The 17,726-nt window shown below is 36.5% G+C and overlaps 2 protein-coding genes across 2 annotated transcripts; both read left to right on the top strand.

Moving 5' to 3' along the window:
* Positions 1–1,253: 1,253 nt before the first annotated feature.
* On the top strand, positions 1,254–6,716 carry LOC140168912 (UDP-glucuronosyltransferase 2C1-like). Its single transcript, XM_072192231.1, has 4 exons — positions 1,254–2,215; positions 3,099–3,315; positions 4,526–4,745; positions 5,708–6,716. Exons 1-4 carry the CDS (start codon positions 1,328–1,330, stop codon positions 5,991–5,993), a joined length of 1,611 nt encoding a protein of 536 aa, XP_072048332.1. The 5' UTR covers positions 1,254–1,327; the 3' UTR covers positions 5,994–6,716.
* Positions 6,717–8,571: 1,855 nt separating this feature from the next.
* Positions 8,572–16,575, top strand: LOC140169648 (UDP-glucuronosyltransferase 2B18-like). Its single transcript, XM_072192931.1, has 4 exons — positions 8,572–9,487; positions 11,086–11,302; positions 12,194–12,413; positions 15,234–16,575. Exons 1-4 carry the CDS (start codon positions 8,633–8,635, stop codon positions 15,517–15,519), a joined length of 1,578 nt encoding a protein of 525 aa, XP_072049032.1. The 5' UTR covers positions 8,572–8,632; the 3' UTR covers positions 15,520–16,575.
* The last annotated feature ends 1,151 nt before the right edge of the window (positions 16,576–17,726 follow it).

Here is a 17,726-nt window from a genome sequence, read left to right on the forward strand (position 1 = left end):
TATTTCTCTTTAACTTTTAAAGAAAAATGTCGCGCCTCCAGCCTTTTTGGGATCCCAACTTGTGACACTTTGCCCTCTGCTACAGTACAGTTGTGTAATGTACAGAGCTGCATTTTGTATTGATTGAGGTACATACACAATACGTCCTGCTTTTGTGATACACCTTCAGCGTGTTTATAGTGAATATACTGAGTTTTGAGTATACCGTATACGATATTCCTTGCATATATATACCGAAACGCTTGCTGTTTATAGTGAGGCACAGTTACCGCGCACAATATATATCAATTAAAATTACCTTACATTTGCAATGACCAGTTCAGCAGTATGATCATGATGGCGGCGAACAAGCAGCTACTGTTTTGATAACTCTCGGGGTGAAAAAAAAATGAAATGAAATGAAATGAAAGAAAAGCATTCCGAATGTCCTGCGCGCATCCTACGCACCATGAAGAAGCTGCTGCTTCCGATAATACAGCACACAATTTATCCTGAGCTCGTGTGTTTATGGTGCAAATTAAATATCTCGCGCCAATATCCTTCGGTTGAGAAAGATATCGATGTGCGGTACATACAAATACGGCTAGTATTTATAGTGAGCAAGTTTCCGGATGATTTCTGACCGGATAGAAATTATACCGCAATGTACCGCACATATGCTCCCACTATAAACACGCTGCTTGTGTCAATAGCAATGGCAAAAAAATTTCTTACTAAAAGTTGATGTTGATGTGATGATGTGTGACTTTTGTTATACACTTGCTACCTGTTTGAAAATTATTATTATTATTATTATTATTATTATTATTATTATTATTATTATTATTATTATTATTATTATTATTATTATTATTATTATTGTCGGTGTTGTTGTTTCTCCTGATTCTGCAAATTTCGCATTGCAATTTCATTTGTCAAAAAAAAATATGCTCCCTTCAATCCCAATAATTTAAGTTCAAACAATAGGTATTATTCAGTGTCAGTTTATATGCGTATAAGTTTATGTTGAGTGTCTAGATAATTTTCTCTATAAATCTCAATAAACGAACTTTAATTTTTTTAAATTTTAATTGCCACAATTTAGTGTACTACCTCTATGACTTTTAAATAAATATTTTTTTCGCAAAAAGGTGTCCAAGTTCATTTCAAGTTCATTTCAAATACAACAAAGGACAAGTGTACATATTGTTAAAGTGTACATATAGTTATGAACCCGTATAATGCTACATTAACGTTTTTGAATGAATGTTCAAATCAACTACAAAATGCAGTGTCATCCTGTAGGCAAAACCCAACCGACGATTTCCTCCCATCCAAGCAAGTATCAATGGTGTATTGCCGGGTCGCCAATACAGCAAAAATGGGGCTACTGCGTGTTTACTCTTTCTTACTACAGTTAATTATTTACTGTGTAACAGCTACTGTTTCTTATAAAATCTTAGTTGCCGGGGGCGGAGGTGTTGGAAGTCATTACTATATTGTAGAGAGGGTAGCTAAGGCACTAGCTCAACGAGACCATGATGTAACTGTGTATGTGAGTAATATGTACACAAGACATAGGCAAGCACCACCTTTGAAGTTTGTCATGTATGAGTCTTTGGTTACAATGCAAGAATGGGAAGGTGTAATGTCGAACGCTACTTCAAACTTCCTCTCAGGGGGAGATTTTTTTTCACAAATCCAGAGTCAACTGAAATCCGGACCTTTGATTTTTAAACTGACGAGAGATCAGTGTCATTCGGCACTCGATACCAAACTTCTGAATCAACTAAGAAAGGAAAATTTTGATATCATTATTGGCGAATTGACCACAACAAGTCTACTTGGACAGGCGCTGGATAAACCTTATGTTTTTATTACTTGTCCACTGCCTGCGTCATGGCAATATTCGATGATCTACAACCCAGTCAATCCTTCATACATTCCCGCTGTTTTAACTGGTTTTGATCATCAAATGACATTTACGACTCGGCTGATGAATACTCTTCAAATATGTCTGGACCATCTTTTCATCATGTTTAACTTCCTCAGCAATTATGATCATCTAAAAGAAATTCATAACATCAAACCGGACGTGTCGAGTTACAAAGCCTTTAGTCAGGCAGATCTTTATTTCATGAATACTGATTTTACATTAGATTTTGCCAGACCATTGATGCCGAATACGATACCTGTTGGTGGGATCTTAACGGGTCCAGCAAAGCCTCTTGATCAGGTAAGTACTAGTGTTTTGTTTTGTTTTATTTCTTATTTTGCCTGGGTTACTCATTCAGTGGATATTTTAAGGTATCTTCTGTTCTTCCATGAGGCCCAGACTCACACCTATGAAACAAAATGGTATCATCTCTGCTGGCGGAGTTCAATAACCTTCATTTATTTAAATAGCCATAGATTCCACAATAATTGACCTCATGTTTGGGATCCGAGTGAATCATGATGGTCGGAAGATAAATAGAACAACAACATTCTATTCAACACAATCATAGATGTGAAATAATAATGTGAAAATGCCCCTTAAGTATTGTGGTTAGTTGCGCTTTACTGCAGGGGTGGGCTTATACCAACCTCCCTGTGGGTTTCTATATCAAACAGCTTCAAACGCTTTATTTCTGATACAAAAGGATAAATACAGGTGTCCTCGACCCAGTGATACCAAAATAAAATGTCAACATGCTTGATAATAGTGCGTTATAATATCATAAAATGAGTTTGTTCTGTAGCAAAATGTAGACATTTTTGCTAGTTACAAAGCAGGCCCAAAGAGTGAACACACTTGTGCTTTCATCCGGAATTTCGGCTCAATATGAATGGAAATCACTATAATGCGCAGGTCGTCAACCAATCACGGCGCGCTTTTGCCCTGAAGTCAGACGCGAATTTATCTCTGTCTTTCATTATATTCTACATATCAGTTTGAAATATATCCCTCAGATTACCCCCCCAAAAAAAGTTTTATTAACCACCCTACTACCGGGTAAGGTGGTAAGCCAATACTTTTGTTAAAAGAGTGCTGTAGCCCCCACTCAACCTCTCCCCCACCCGGGCCCAATGGTAAGGTGAGGATTAATATTATGTAAGAACGTTTTTTCTTTCCCAAGGAACTGGAATCTTTCGTACAGGGATCTGAAGACGGAATTATCATATTTTCATTGGGTGGTTATGTGTCCATAGTGAAACAAGATATGGCTGATACGTTTGCAAGGGCATTTGCAGGACTGTCGCAGCGTGTGATATGGAAGCAAAGGGGTAAAAAGCCGAGAGTTACACCTCCAAATGTCAAAATGATGGATTGGATTCCACAAAATGACTTACTAGGTAATAACACCCATAGTATGTTGAACCCGGATGTTGAATCTGATTTGCCGTTTGGTTCATTAAGTTGACTGAAAGATTGCTAAGATTGATTGCTCAGATTGATTGCTAAGATTACACAATACATAAACATGGATATCATATATAATTCGTTATGATTTTCCCATACTGACGAATATCTGAATACTATAAACCGTCCCTGTGCGATTCGCTTAGCGCTGGTAGCGACAATGGCAAGACCACTTCACATCACAAAAATGTGGATAACGTCCTCTGTATGAACTATTCAACAATATTACCGGTTTATAGTCATCGGACATTTGTCTGTATGCGGTAATTACGACGAATTATGTATGGGAACACGAGCAGGTAAGGTCCCGCTGCTGTCAAAATTGGGTCATGGAGACGTGATGTCGAATGTTGCATAACGGTCAGGGGCAGATGCGATATCTTATATTACAATAGTATGCATGTAGAAATGCAATGAATAAGTTTGAAATGTTAACAAACAATCATTCTAAATGTGCTCTGTAGTCTCGGTGTTGTCAAAGCAAAATTTAAAAATAGTAGCAGTTTTTTAATGCATAACTGATAAACGTCATTAACCCTAACACTGACCCATGCTTTTTTAGATCGGAAGTCAAAGAAGATCCGAATTTTTCAAGAAGAAGAAGAATTTTGACTTGGCACCCCCGGATTCGAACCTTTGACCCCCCGCATGCCAACGACACGATCGCGGACCGGTTGCTGCACGGGTTATTGCCAGCAATTCCGTGAGCATATCAAGGGTGATTGCGTCATCGCAGACCCTGGGATGCATGCATGCGCTGAATTTTTCATCGGGGTATTTTGTGGTTTTTACTGGTGTTAGGGTTAACGGGCGTTTAGCCTATAACAGTTTCGTCCATCTCGTATGTCGCGTGAACGTGTCTTATACCGCCTGGTTAACTGTTAACCGGTCATTAGGATCACTTTTTGAAATTGATCACTTTTTGACAAACTGGAGTCTGAAATTATTGGTGGAAAATGTGTTAAATGGAATGATTGCCTAAATAGTTGAGTGATATACGCATCCTTATCTTATTGTATCAAAATTTTACATGTAATGTCAAGCCTATTGGGCCATCTTCTTAGGTCATATCCTTCAGATTGCTGAATTTTACTGGCGAAAACTAAGTACCAATACAAATTATTTACGTATTTATTTTTACAGGACATCCCAAGACCAGACTAATAGTATACCAATGTGGCGTAAATGGCGCATATGAGGCCATTTATCACGGGGTACCAGTAATATGTCTTCCAGTGTTCTATGATCAGGCTGACGTAGCTCAACGCCTTGCCAATAAAGGAGCTGCTTTGAGACTTGATATCAATACAGTGACTAGCGAAATGTTGGTTGAATCCATAAAACGAGTACTTAATGACGATAGGTGAGCGTTGATTCATAACATGTACGGTGTAACATACCCGAGTTCGGGGGGTCTGCCTGGTTGAAGGTGTACGGGGACATGTGCCACGGTTAATGGGTACCTTTTCAGCGATTGATGGATGTGTTTTCAGTGGATACCAATGGGCCTAATTTTGGGGGGATTTTTATGAAAATCTGGATGGGTTGCAAAAACATCAAAAAGTATGCACAGAGAAAATCGGCATCTGAAAGCATCGGGCACATACTGCTACAAAATATTGCGAAGAAACAGACACCTGTCCACTCCCCCACAACAGTCAACTCCCCCCAACCCCAACCCCAACCACGCGTCCGGGTCCAGTGCGGCTATTAAACATACACGTAGGCTTGCTATAGTCTTGGGACCTCTTTATGTCTTGTAAATTTCATTATCATCATAAAGTTTGTCGTTGAGACGTGGAACCTGAAACGGACTTGTTGCGAACCTGGTTCGATATAAAAGGCTGCGAAAGGTTTTCCATGGGATTACATTGGATCCATACCCACTACGATAAATGTCCAAGTGTGTGGCAGACTCTGGTCCAGAGAATTAATCTTACAGAGTTAAACTTAAAATCGTTCCTTCAAATTATAAAACAAATAATCGTAGAGATGACAATGTTTTAAAAAACGTATTCTCGGATGTCAGTTATAATTCAATTATTTAAACTTATGATCTCAACACAAAATTAAGACGTACCTCAAATATATATTTGGAGACTGGAGACTGGTAATCCAAGTTCGGGATCAGTGACCTTTTAGACTCTTGATCCCAAAACTCGGTTGTATACTCATGGTAACTTATATCGGCCCATGTCTCGTTTGAGTGATAGTTGGTTGACTCTGATGTTAATTTACAACGTCACCCCCCCTTTCAAAGTATCTAGCGTCTAGTGTTACTTTGTGTTTTAATTCGTTTACTCTCTCCTTGTTGTTTATCTTTAGCTTTCGTTCCAACATGCAAACCTTATCAACCATCTTCAAAGATAAACCAAACCACCCAGCAGACGAAGTCGCTCTCTGGACTGAGTACGTCGTTCGACATGGTGGGGCAGGACATCTTAGATCTGCTGCTCATGATTTGAACCTCTTCCAATATCTACTCATTGATGTCACTCTGTTTTTGACTTTATGTATACTTATTGTCATTGTAGTCATGGTGACATGTTGTAAGTGTTTAGTAGTCACCGTTGGAAGGAAACTTTTGTCTAGAAAAGTGAAATCAGAATAGAAACACCACACCCTGAATCAAAGAGTGGTTCAAAACCATTTTTAAAATAGTTCTGACCATTTTAAGAAAATCTTAAATTTTGTAAAGTAGGCTACTATAAACATCGTTAGGATACCCTACAAATAAAGTCTCCATGAAACACTCAAAATGCTACAACATATCGTACGAATTATAAAACAAAGGCTTCAATAATGATGTTATCAACAAGTAACAAAACAAAACGTTATAATTATTTTTCGGATAAACAATTTATTTAGGAGCTCTAATATATTTTAACATATTTAATGGAGTATGAGCATCATTAGCACAGTAATGTATACTAACTATCATGCTTTTTAAGCCATGGAATAAAAACAAAATTAAAAACTCCCCTACAAACATACACCCCATTGGTCACACCCCAGAAAAATAAAGTAATAACCGCTATTAGAATGGAATTGGGTGCTAAAAGAGATTATGCCCTACTATAAGACAAACGGTGTTCTTTTCATTAACAAAAAACGTGTACACGTTTTTATAACGTTACCATATCAACTGGGGAGTGTTTTTGATGGATATTGGACGTATTTTCTAATGCATTTTTTGCGCATTGTACCTAGTTTTAGACTTGTCTCCAGTTGTGTTTGCAGCTAATTAGCAACCCAGCAAACACAAAACGTTTTCGACATCATTCGCAAAAGGTTATAAAAGGTTGTCAGAAAACGATTAAATGTCGGGTTATATAAAGGGTATATTAAGAGTATAAAACGTTTTCATAACCTTAAAAAACATTTTTGATAATCTACTGCTCAGCAAATAAAAATGTTTTACAGAAAACATTTAATTGTCGGGTTATATAAAGGGTATAAAAACGTTTTAATAACATTCCAAAAACATTCTTGAAAACTTGATACAAAACATTCTAAACAGAATGTTATTTTGGGGTTGAAAAATATTTTTCAACCCCAAAATGTTTGCCCAAAATATTTTCAATAACGTTTTAAAAAGTTTTCATGACCTTTATATAACCCGACATTTAAATGTTATTAAAAGGTTTTGAAAAAACATTTTAAGAACATTTCTGTGTTTGCTGGGTTCAAATATTTTAACATAATGTTATTTAAGTATTGACACAATATTTGGCAAAAATGTTTGCAAAAATAGTTTACAATAACATTTTTTGAAAACATTAAAAAATATTGTTGTAGTGTGTTTTCATACAAAACGTTAAAAACGTTATCATGACCTTTATATAACCCGACATTTTAATGTTATTAAAACGTTTTTACCTAAACCAAAAGCCAAAAAATAACTTATTTAAAACGTTTTTAAAACGTTTTTGTGTTTGCTGGGTATGGACTCATACGCATACATGGATATGCGTATGCGTTCCAATCTTTGTTTCGTCGAGAATATGTTTTGTCACATCAGGTGATCTTCACCACTATAGATTTGACTTTCCAATCCACTCCTAATCAATGATAACTACCTTGGGATAATTGTTAGTAACGACCAAACAGAATAAAATTCCTATTGTTGAGGGGACAATTAAATGAGCAGTGTCTCACTGTCTAGCATTCCTGAACGATAGACTACATGGTTGTAATGAAATGATTTGAACCGCTCGCGCTCTTGTCCTTTCTAGGTGAGCCGAGTTTTGCATGGCGTAGAGTGGTCTATCTGATATTGATATTCAGACGATAGATCTTAGAAAATGATCTTAGACAATGACGAAGAAATCCCGTTATTATCGGTTTCTATAGACCACTTTACATTACTGTTTATCAACAAAGGCGAGGGATTGATCTTTCGATATGCTCGAACGAACCACTTCACTGTTCAATGGTTTTCTTGTACTATATGAAATGTGGTGGGAGATTTAAAATACACGTGCCCTGAGCAGACTACGATGCGCACGCACACTGCAGGGCAAAGAACAATGGAAAGTACCATAATGCGTGCGCATACTGCCGGGCAATGACGTCACATGTCAAGTGGTCTATACACAAACCTATTGTAGGGTTTGCACTTGAATAGTTATGTTGAATGAATATGGCAAGCTCCAGCCTGCGCAATGACAACCCAGCCTGCACATTGAAATCAAAAACTGACCAAAATTCAGTTGTTCTGAAGTCGTTCACGTTGTTATGCGTAGCCACCTATATCGTATTTTCTTATAATTAGCCTAAGTCCCACGGCCATTAAACAAGTATTAAACAATACGGAACAAAATGGTAATGCGTGGCTTTTGAAGAACTAGTGGATTCGTCCTACTATCATGTCTTTTTTACCATGAAGATATTGGGGTGATGTCGCTGTGGGCCACAGGCAATAAATAAATAACAAACGACATTGATTACATCCATAACAAATTGATCACGTTTTGATTTAATCACTGGAGTATGAAATAAAGTAAGATTTATATAACCAAGTTCAAGTTAAGTACAAGTGCATACAAGAACGCCATTATGATAATACTTGTGCGGGTGCTATTGTTAAAGACACAGTGTTATGCACTCGTGTCTTGCCTCATTAACTTATATGAATCGAAATTCAAAAAATGCCCAGTCACTGACGGAAATTTGTCAACGATTTACTCAGCTCTATAGTGTATTGAAGAGAGGTGCATTGCGTGTGACAGTGTCACAAATATATCAAACATGAGGCTATTATGCGTTTACTCTTTCTTGCTGTTTATACTTTACTGTGTAACATCGATAGCTTGTTTTAAAATCTTAGTTTTCGGGGGTGTAGGTGGTGGAAGTCATTACCATATTGTGGAAAGGATAGCTAAAGCATTAGCTCAACGAGACCATGATGTTACTGTATATGTAAGTAATATGTACCAAAAGCATAGGCAAGCACCGCCTTTGAAGTTTGTCATGTATGAGTCTTTGGTTACATTGAACACGTGGGAAAGTGTGTTGTCGAACATAACTTCGGGTTACCTCTCAGGGGAGGGTTTTTTCTCACAAATCCAGAATCAACTGAAAGTCGCACCTTTGTTTTTTAATCTGATGAGAGATCACTGTCATTCCGCACTAGTCGATAAGCAACTTCTGAATCAACTACGGAAGGAAAACTTTGATATCATTGTTGGCGAATTGGCCACAACAAGTCTACTTGCACAGGCGCTTGATAAACCTTATGTTCTTATATCTTGTCCACTGCCTGCGTCATGGCAATATTCGATGATTTACAACCCAATCAATCCTGCATACATTCCCACTGTGCGAACGGGTTTTGATCATCATATGACATTTACGACTCGATTAATGAATACTATCCAGATATGTGTGGACCATCTTTTCATCATGTTTAGCATCCTCAGCAATTATGATCATCTAAAAGAAACTCACAACATCAAACCAGACGTGTCGACTTATAAAGCCCTGGGTCAAGCAGAGCTTTATTTCATGAATGCTGATTTTACATTAGACTTTCCCAGACCATTGATGACGAATACGATACCTGTTGGTGGGATCTTAACAGGTCCAGCAAAGCCACTTGATACGGTAAGTAATCACACCTATGAAACAAAATAATATAAGGTAATAATTTCCACTCAAAGCGCCGATAAGAACGTTCTTCTACGGCCCGACCAACCCAGATTTTGGTTTTGAAGGATTTGTCTTTACTAGTCGTTTGTTGGCCGAAATGTTCAAAATATGTTCGCTCCCCCCCCCCCCTTTCACTTACTTAAGGGTGGTCTTAACCCTGGAATTATGGAAACTTTTGGTTGTCATAACTGCTAACAAATAATTATAAAAGTATACATTTTTAGAATGGCAAAGATTTGGTGAATCTGTGAGGTCAAATTTGGACCAAAATGGTCATTTTTGGAGAAAATTCCCTCCCCAAAAGGGAACTGTTCGGGCCCCAAATATTGTTCATTCAACGTAAAAATTGTTGAGCCTCATTTTTTATTATTAATTTTTAAAAACTAGATCAAAATTTTTTTTTTTTGACCAACTTCAACAAAAAATATTTGAATATTTGGCGAAAATCAAGCTTTTTATGATTTTTTAGAAGATTTAGCATTTTTTGACTATTTTTGGTGCAAATTTCTAAAAGTTGGTCAACAAATTTAGCAGTTATGAGGCCCGAAAGTTTTCATTATTCCAGGGTTAAGACCACCCTTAACAGGTCCTACTTAGCACCTACACCTATACCTAGCAGGCTCGCTCGTAGAATAATGTTTTTCGTCGCCTAACCTTCATTGTTAACAATGGTTTATCGACGGATTACAAACATATTGGAGGTTGGAGAACTAAGTCTATATTCTGAAATGAGAGGATGATGGCGCTAGAAACAAAAACACAGACTTACACAAAGTGTATTTACTCGTGAACACGGTTGTTTGATGGCATGTAAACTGTATTCATTTTAAAGCAAAGTTGAACACTGATGGCGCTATTTATCTTAAATCTTACTTGCATTCTACAAGGGGTAGACGCTTGTAAAATGATATTGAAATATCATAAAAATGAGTAACATATTGCAAGGAAATTTTCCAACTAATTTTTATCATGAAATGAATGGAATAACTTATATTATTAGGCTAAATTAAAGTTAGTATATGTAAATAACGCCCTCAATTTGCACACAAATATACAGTTTATAGAATAAACAGTACCTTCAAAAAGGCAGAAAAAGATGAGAAAATGGTTAAAGAAAAGATTTGAAAAACTAAAAATAGCTAAAAAATATAGTCTGTAAGTGATAGCTGTTGGTATTGTAAAGGTCTAAATTTGAAAATTATGTATTGTTTTGTTAGACACATTGATACACAAACCACTGTGCGAAACATTATTCTGAATAATTAATGCTGCGCTAGATTTGTGCCCTCTTTTGCTGCAATATAGAATGATGTATAGTGTGTATTCGTCAAAACTGAATTTAGTTGGGTTTTGACATAATAATAACCTACCATTTGCATGGGATTTAAAGTGTCCAGTGACCATACTTATGAAACGAAACATTTCTGGTATTTTGCACACTTTCATATGGAGTGAGAAAGCTGATTGGTGTTGTTTTATCGCATCATTAAAATAAGCCTCGTATTGCATCCTATATCGTGATTAATACTTAAATAACTTCTTCCATTTCCAAGGAACTGGACTCTTTCGTATGGGGATCTGAAGACGGAATTATCATATTTTCATTAGGTAGTTATGCATCCATAGTGAAACAAGATATGGCTGATATGTTTGCAAGGGCATTTGCACGACTGCCGCAGCGTGTGATATGGAAGCAAAGAGGCAAAAAGCCGAGCGTCATACCTCCAAATGTCAAAATGATGGAATGGATTCCACAAAATGACTTACTAGGTAACGAAGTACTAATATGAAACCCATCGTTTTCCTAAATATGTGGAATCGGATTTGATGTTGTGTTTTTTTAACATTACGTTTCACTACCTGGAGAGAATTGGTCAAAAATTGAATTCCCTCCTGAGGTTCCTATTTGTCAATGAGTTTACCAGATTACAAGGATATCATTATAGCTAGAGGCAGTATATAATACAAATGGGTCAATCAGTTACATAAAAATGACCTTGTGTGGTATTTGGTTCCAAGGAAGTGAGTTTGAATGAGGTAATATGTGGTTAAATGTTGATACCTCACTACAAGAGTTAAGAGAGTTATTGCCATCGATTTTGTTGAAAAAGGAGGTGAGGCATGATCAAATCTCTCCAAGTAACAAAACGTAATGGTTGACTGAAAGATATATTACTATTGCATAACATGGATATAATAATTTGTCATGATTTCCTCATACGGACAAATACCTGATTACTAGAAACCGACGGTCTATAACCATTAAAGTGCTATGTGCGATTCGCCGAGAGCGGGTAGCAACGTGGCAAAAACGACTTTCCACCACAAAAAATCGATAACGTAGCCCTATATGGTTGGTTGATTTGTGAAACTGATCTTACTCGAATACGTCAGTCCAATTGATAGATCACATACTGATGTCAAAGGTCACTGGAAAATATGGACTGAAAGCGTAATGAATAGTTGTCTGGAATACGCATCTTTATCTCTTAGTATTTAAAAACTTTTACATGTTTCAAATTGTAAAGGTTATTTCAAGGCTACTGAGGTCATCTGATGTTATCTTAGTAAAGATTGTTGCATCATGTCGTGTCGACATTTAGTAAACATGAACATAACTATATGCCAACTATTATTTACATGTTTATTGCATTTATATAGGACATCCTAAGACAAGACTGATAGTATACCACTGTGGCGTAAATGGTGCATACGAGGCCATCTATCATGGGATACCAGTAATATGTCTTCCAGTGTTCCATGATCAATCTGACGTAGCTCAACGCCTTGCCAGTAAAGGAGCTGGTATGAGACTTGATATCAATACAGTGACCAGCGAAACATTGGTTGAAGCCATAGAGAGAGTACTTAATTATGAGAGGTGAGTGTTGATTCGTAACATGTGCAGGTGCTACATACCCGGCCCGTTAAGGGAGCTATAATTTTCTTCGGAGAGGGGGGGGGGTTATAGAATTATTAAGGGCCGGTGACTCAAATTTTTTACAGTATTTTTGCGCACGCCGCGCCTTGGTTCCAGCAAAGAATAACTTTGTCTTGAGCATGTGTAGGCGTAAGGGGAAGGCGGAATTATAAAAATTTTGACTCGAGATAGGGGAGGTCATAAAAATATTACCCCGCGATAGGGTCATAAAGAAATTGACTCCGGTCACCGACATATTCATGACCCCCCCCCTCCTTCCGAAGAAAAGGACATCCCCCTAAGGCTATTAAAATATACATGAAGGTCTTCGGGCCTGCTGATGTTTTGCACATTTATCAGCGAAGATCTGATGTCTGACATGATTCGATATTCAAGACTAATCGATGTCGACGTCCGCTACGATAAATCTACTACTGGTTACGGGCTGTAAACATGGTAAATGAGACGATCACGTGTATCAAATTATTAAATTGGATTAGGCCTATAAAATAATTATGATTATTTATTATTGTTTATTAATGTATCCACAAAAAATGAAGAAGACACACCGCATGTATGTGTTGCGTATAAATGATGCAGCACATCAAAAGGATAAAGTCAATTTTTAGTTCAGTATTTCATTTTGAAAGCATTTTCCAAGCTTTAAAGTGACACCTCATTTGCACACAAAAAGGCATTCATATTATACAAGTGAAATGCATTCCAAATTCTTATTATTTTTCTTATTTTTTCTGTCTATTTTGATCTTTATCTTGAAGAGCATTTTGCCGCAAAATTGCCCCCTTTTGATGCATCACATACTCGAAAAAATTGTGACATTTTGCCGGGTTATCTGTCCTTCTTTTCCCGGTCTTTCCAAGGTTAATAAATAATATAGCTGACTAGGCTTATCATGTATCACCTGGGCGTCACTGGTGTGAGGAATGGGTTTGTATGAGTTATGTGCCATTCCAATATGGTGTAGTACCGTTTAAATATTGCGCGCATGCAGCCTCACTTTTGCTATTAGACCGGTTTGATTACTTGACTAAATGGTTTTATAGACTTATTTGATAATAGACTTAAGGGTACTTGCCCATCAGTTTCATTCAGGGGCGTGTTTGAAAAACGACACAGCGCATTAGTAAAAAGAATAAAGAATACTAAAATTTTCATCGGGGTTCGAACCACTGCCAATTGCACTATAAATGCTAAAGATGCCTACTGTGCCACGGTGACTGTGGTTAACATTCGGCGATTTTCAAAGATATACATGTACATATCAACACGTTTCTAGTGTATTGAAAATCAGATTTTGGTAGGAATACGGTCATAGAAAGACATATGACTCTACTTGTCTGTTTGTTTTTCATTTAATACAAATTAATTTTGATGAATTGAACTGGTACGACTCTTAGCACTCGTGATAAACGACGATTAATTTAGTAATAATAAAATGAAAACGCTGGGTCAATCACGACGTTATTTGTAATTCATGTCAAAATCTGGGGAGGACCACACACATCCGTGTTGAATGTAAACGTGCGCAATCGATACTCAATGATCCAGACAATAGCGTTTGAATATACCGCCCTGCTTGACACATCTTGTCACTTGCGGGATGGAAGATATACTATAGGCCTACCCTAATAGCTTACAATAGATACCCCACCGTAAATAGCTCTCTTCATTAGCTCTTTGTGCCAGTTTATACGCGCAGTGTACCCACTTTTGAACCGTATTTTGTTCAAAAATGATAGGAAGGGACTGTTTTCAGCTAAAATGTTGGTTATCAGCAGATGCTTAATGATACCGAGAAGTGTTGCAGAAAGGTAAGCGTACTCTTTATTTATTCAAAATATCACATATCATTGAATTTAAATTGGAAATCCAAAAAGGAAATGTCACGTCAAAATTCTCACCTTAGAATTATTGTGAAATAAAATCAAACCAAATTTAGGCTCCGCAAACAACGTCCAATTATTCCCATTGGTGTTTGCTACACGTGCATATAATAAATTATGATTTGGGGCTAATTTGAGAAGAGTTAATGCCTCGAGTTTCAAAATACACCGAGTGATGTTTTTGATCAAAAACATCGACAATTCAAGACTCTGTAAAAACAAATCAAGAATTTTCTGGGATAATTGCAACTAAGTATAATGAAAGTTATGATCTAAGCTACCAGATGCATCATTAATTTCCTGACTATGATATTTAGTTTACTTTAACGTTTTGGTGGGATTATTTCCCGCCAAACATTTCAACCAAAAAGAGCATGTAGCCTTAATGGTTAATGTTATTAGATCAAATGATAATTGGACGTAGTGGATATAGACCTCATGGGTTTGGACCAAATGGATGTAGACGAAATATGTATTAGACGAAATGGTATTAGATGAAATGGCAGATCATCAAATTTGCGAGTACGTGACAGTATCGAGTCCGCCAAAGGTCTGTCGACGTTAATCTCTAGACAATAAATTAATCTTTATCATTTTAAAGTTATAACTAGTTAGTTAGTTAGTTAGTTAGTTAGTTAGTTAGTTAGTTAGTTAGTTAGTTAGTTAGTTAGTTAGTTAGTTAGTTAGTTAGTTAGTTAGTTAGTTAGTTAGTTAGTTAGTTAGTTAGTTAGTTAGTTACTTACTTACTTACTTACTTACTTACTTACTTACTTACTTACTTACTAACTTAGTTAGTCCGCAATGAATACCTTCATTAATGTCATTGCTATATGTTTTCATTTGTTTACTCTCTCCTTGTTGTTTATCTTTCATATAGCTTTCGTTCCAACATGCAAACCTTATCAACCATCTTCAAAGATAAACCAAACCACCCAGCTGATGAAGTCGCTCTCTGGACTGAATACGTCGTACGACATGGTGGGGCAGGACATCTTAGATCTGCTGCTTATGATTTGAACCTCTTTCAATATCTACTCATCGATGTCATTCTGTTTTTGACTATTTGTATACTTATTGTGATTGTAGTCATGGTGACATGTTGTAAGTGTTTTGTAGTCACCGTTGGAAGGAAACTTTTTTCTAGAAAAGTGAAATCAGAATAATCTTGTTTTGGTTTAATATAGAAACACCACACCCTTAAAGAGTGGTTCAAAACCATTTTAAAAACAGTTCTGACCATTTTAAGAAAATCTTTAATTTGTTTACAATATGTACTATAAAACTTGTAAGGATACCCTACAAGTGAAGTCTCTATTAGCCTTATATAGTATAGCGTATACAAAAGGAGGGAAGTCTTCAATGTGGGTAAAACCCGGGAAATTCAAAAGACTTTACCCACTTCGTGCAGCGTCATCCTCTTGTGTCCGCTATATCTCGAAAAGTTTCAAATAATGTTTCAAATCTATTAAACACACCCGCTCCCCATACACCCACCACCACCACCTACCATCATGTACTGCGTGGTATTTATTCCTGCTCCGAATAAATAAATAAGTAAATAAAATCAATTTCAAAGAGCAAGTTGATTTTAAGAGATTCATCGTGTTACTAGTATTATGGTAATTATTATAATAGTGCCCAATTTTTTGTGGGCAAAATGATTTACTGGGTGTGCATTTTTGGGCAATGGTATGGTGCAAGTTGAATTTACTGAGTGGGGAAAATCCCACCCAAATGATCATATCCCCAATGGTCACCGATCCCCGTTTTGCTGCTTTTTTAACAGTATGATTATATTCATAAATACGTATTTATAAATACGCACGTGACCCATGGGCACGACCAAGACCAGCAAGCGTGACCAAATCCTTATGCATTGATCACTATACAGAAAAGGAAGAAAAGATATGAACTATGAACTCTGTAGATAAATATCATCGAATTTAATTATTAATTGAATAGCAAAATTATTACACATGGGGGGATTTGAAATTTGTAATATGTTATCAAAAACAACATTTTGAAAGTATTTGACGACGGAAACAAATATTCAACGACGAAAACCTTTACAATAATCACAAAGCTGAACAAGGTAGACAATTTTGTTGCACAGTAGTCTCATGTTGTTCCGCCTTTGCATTCAAATGTAGGCCACTTCAAGACGTACTGTCTAGAGCTATTATGGCAGCGTGGAGGTGGCCACGTACGTATTTATAAATATAATCGAAGCATACTGAATACTGTGTGGTGTACCCATTCGAAACAATAATCCTTATTCATACATGAAAACTTTCATATCGCTTGCAAAATATTTTACGAGTACTTCATACAAAGCAAAATGTTAAATACACGCAACTAAACAATGAACGTGACACACTCGATGCTTTGTGTCCGCATGCTTCAAATGTCCTATGGTCACGTTCACAAGTTGGCCCACCTGAAAGTAATACTCTATTTAGGGTGCGATGCTTGCCTCCGTGTATACAGGGTGATACAAATTTACTTCATTATCAGACATAATTAATTATTCAAACGTTATGCTCCCTTCAAAGCCAATATTTCATTCCAAACAATGTGCAATATTCAGTGTCAATTAATCTATATGTGTATATTAGGCTTTATACAACTTTTAATTGTCACAATTTAGTGTACTACTTCTAGTGACTCTTAAATAATTTTTTTTTTTTCGCACAAAGCTGTCCATTTCAAGTAAAAATCTCAAAAAAGTAACTAACCCCCCTTACATAATGACCATTATTCAAAAACGGGCTATTGTATTACAAATCTGTAAAATACGTTGGAAGCAGAATTTATTTCTGCGGATTTTGACACCTCATTTGATACGATAGCCCAAAAAACACTAAAGCACCTGTCAATTGAATGTAGCAAGGTCCAGATTTGAAAGTTGCACTTACAAGTAAGTTACAACAATACAAAAACACTCAGATATCATTACACAGAATTCCTTCCATTATACTGAATACAAATCAATAACATTTACTGCAACTTTCAAATCTTGGGTTACATTGATTTAAATGTACGCGTCAATATTTAGTCAATTGCAACAAATGAGGTGTCAAAATGTGCCGAAATAGATTCTGCTTCCAACGCATTTTACAGATTTGTAATACAACCATCCGTTTTTGAATAGTGGTCATTATTTAAGGGGGGTTAGTTACTTTTTTTGAGATGTTTACAAGGCCGTACATATCCGGTCAAAGATCCGGTGTACAAAAGGTTTTGAACCCATATGATAACTGACTAACAGACGATTTACTCACATCCAAAAGAGAATCAATGGTGTATTAGGGGGTCGCCAATACAGAAATATGGGGCTACTGAGTGTTTACTCCTTCTTAATGCATTTAAT

Source organism: Amphiura filiformis, chromosome 14 (assembly GCF_039555335.1).
Source record: "Amphiura filiformis chromosome 14, Afil_fr2py, whole genome shotgun sequence".
Lineage (NCBI taxonomy): Eukaryota > Metazoa > Echinodermata > Ophiuroidea > Amphilepidida > Amphiuridae > Amphiura > Amphiura filiformis.

Excerpts from the sequence above, each read along its gene's own strand:
- LOC140168912 (XM_072192231.1), top strand. The coding sequence starts at position 1,328 with ATGGTGTATTGCCGGGTCGCCAATACAGCAAAAATGGGGCTACTGCGT. Across the intron at positions 2,216-3,098 it reads CAGCAAAGCCTCTTGATCAG|GAACTGGAATCTTTCGTACA; the intron begins GTAAGTACTAGT and ends TTCTTTCCCAAG. Across the intron at positions 4,746-5,707 it reads CGAGTACTTAATGACGATAG|CTTTCGTTCCAACATGCAAA; the intron begins GTGAGCGTTGAT and ends GTTTATCTTTAG.
- LOC140169648 (XM_072192931.1), top strand. The coding sequence starts at position 8,633 with ATGAGGCTATTATGCGTTTACTCTTTCTTGCTGTTTATACTTTACTGT. Across the intron at positions 9,488-11,085 it reads CAGCAAAGCCACTTGATACG|GAACTGGACTCTTTCGTATG; the intron begins GTAAGTAATCAC and ends TCCATTTCCAAG. Across the intron at positions 12,414-15,233 it reads AGAGTACTTAATTATGAGAG|CTTTCGTTCCAACATGCAAA; the intron begins GTGAGTGTTGAT and ends TCTTTCATATAG.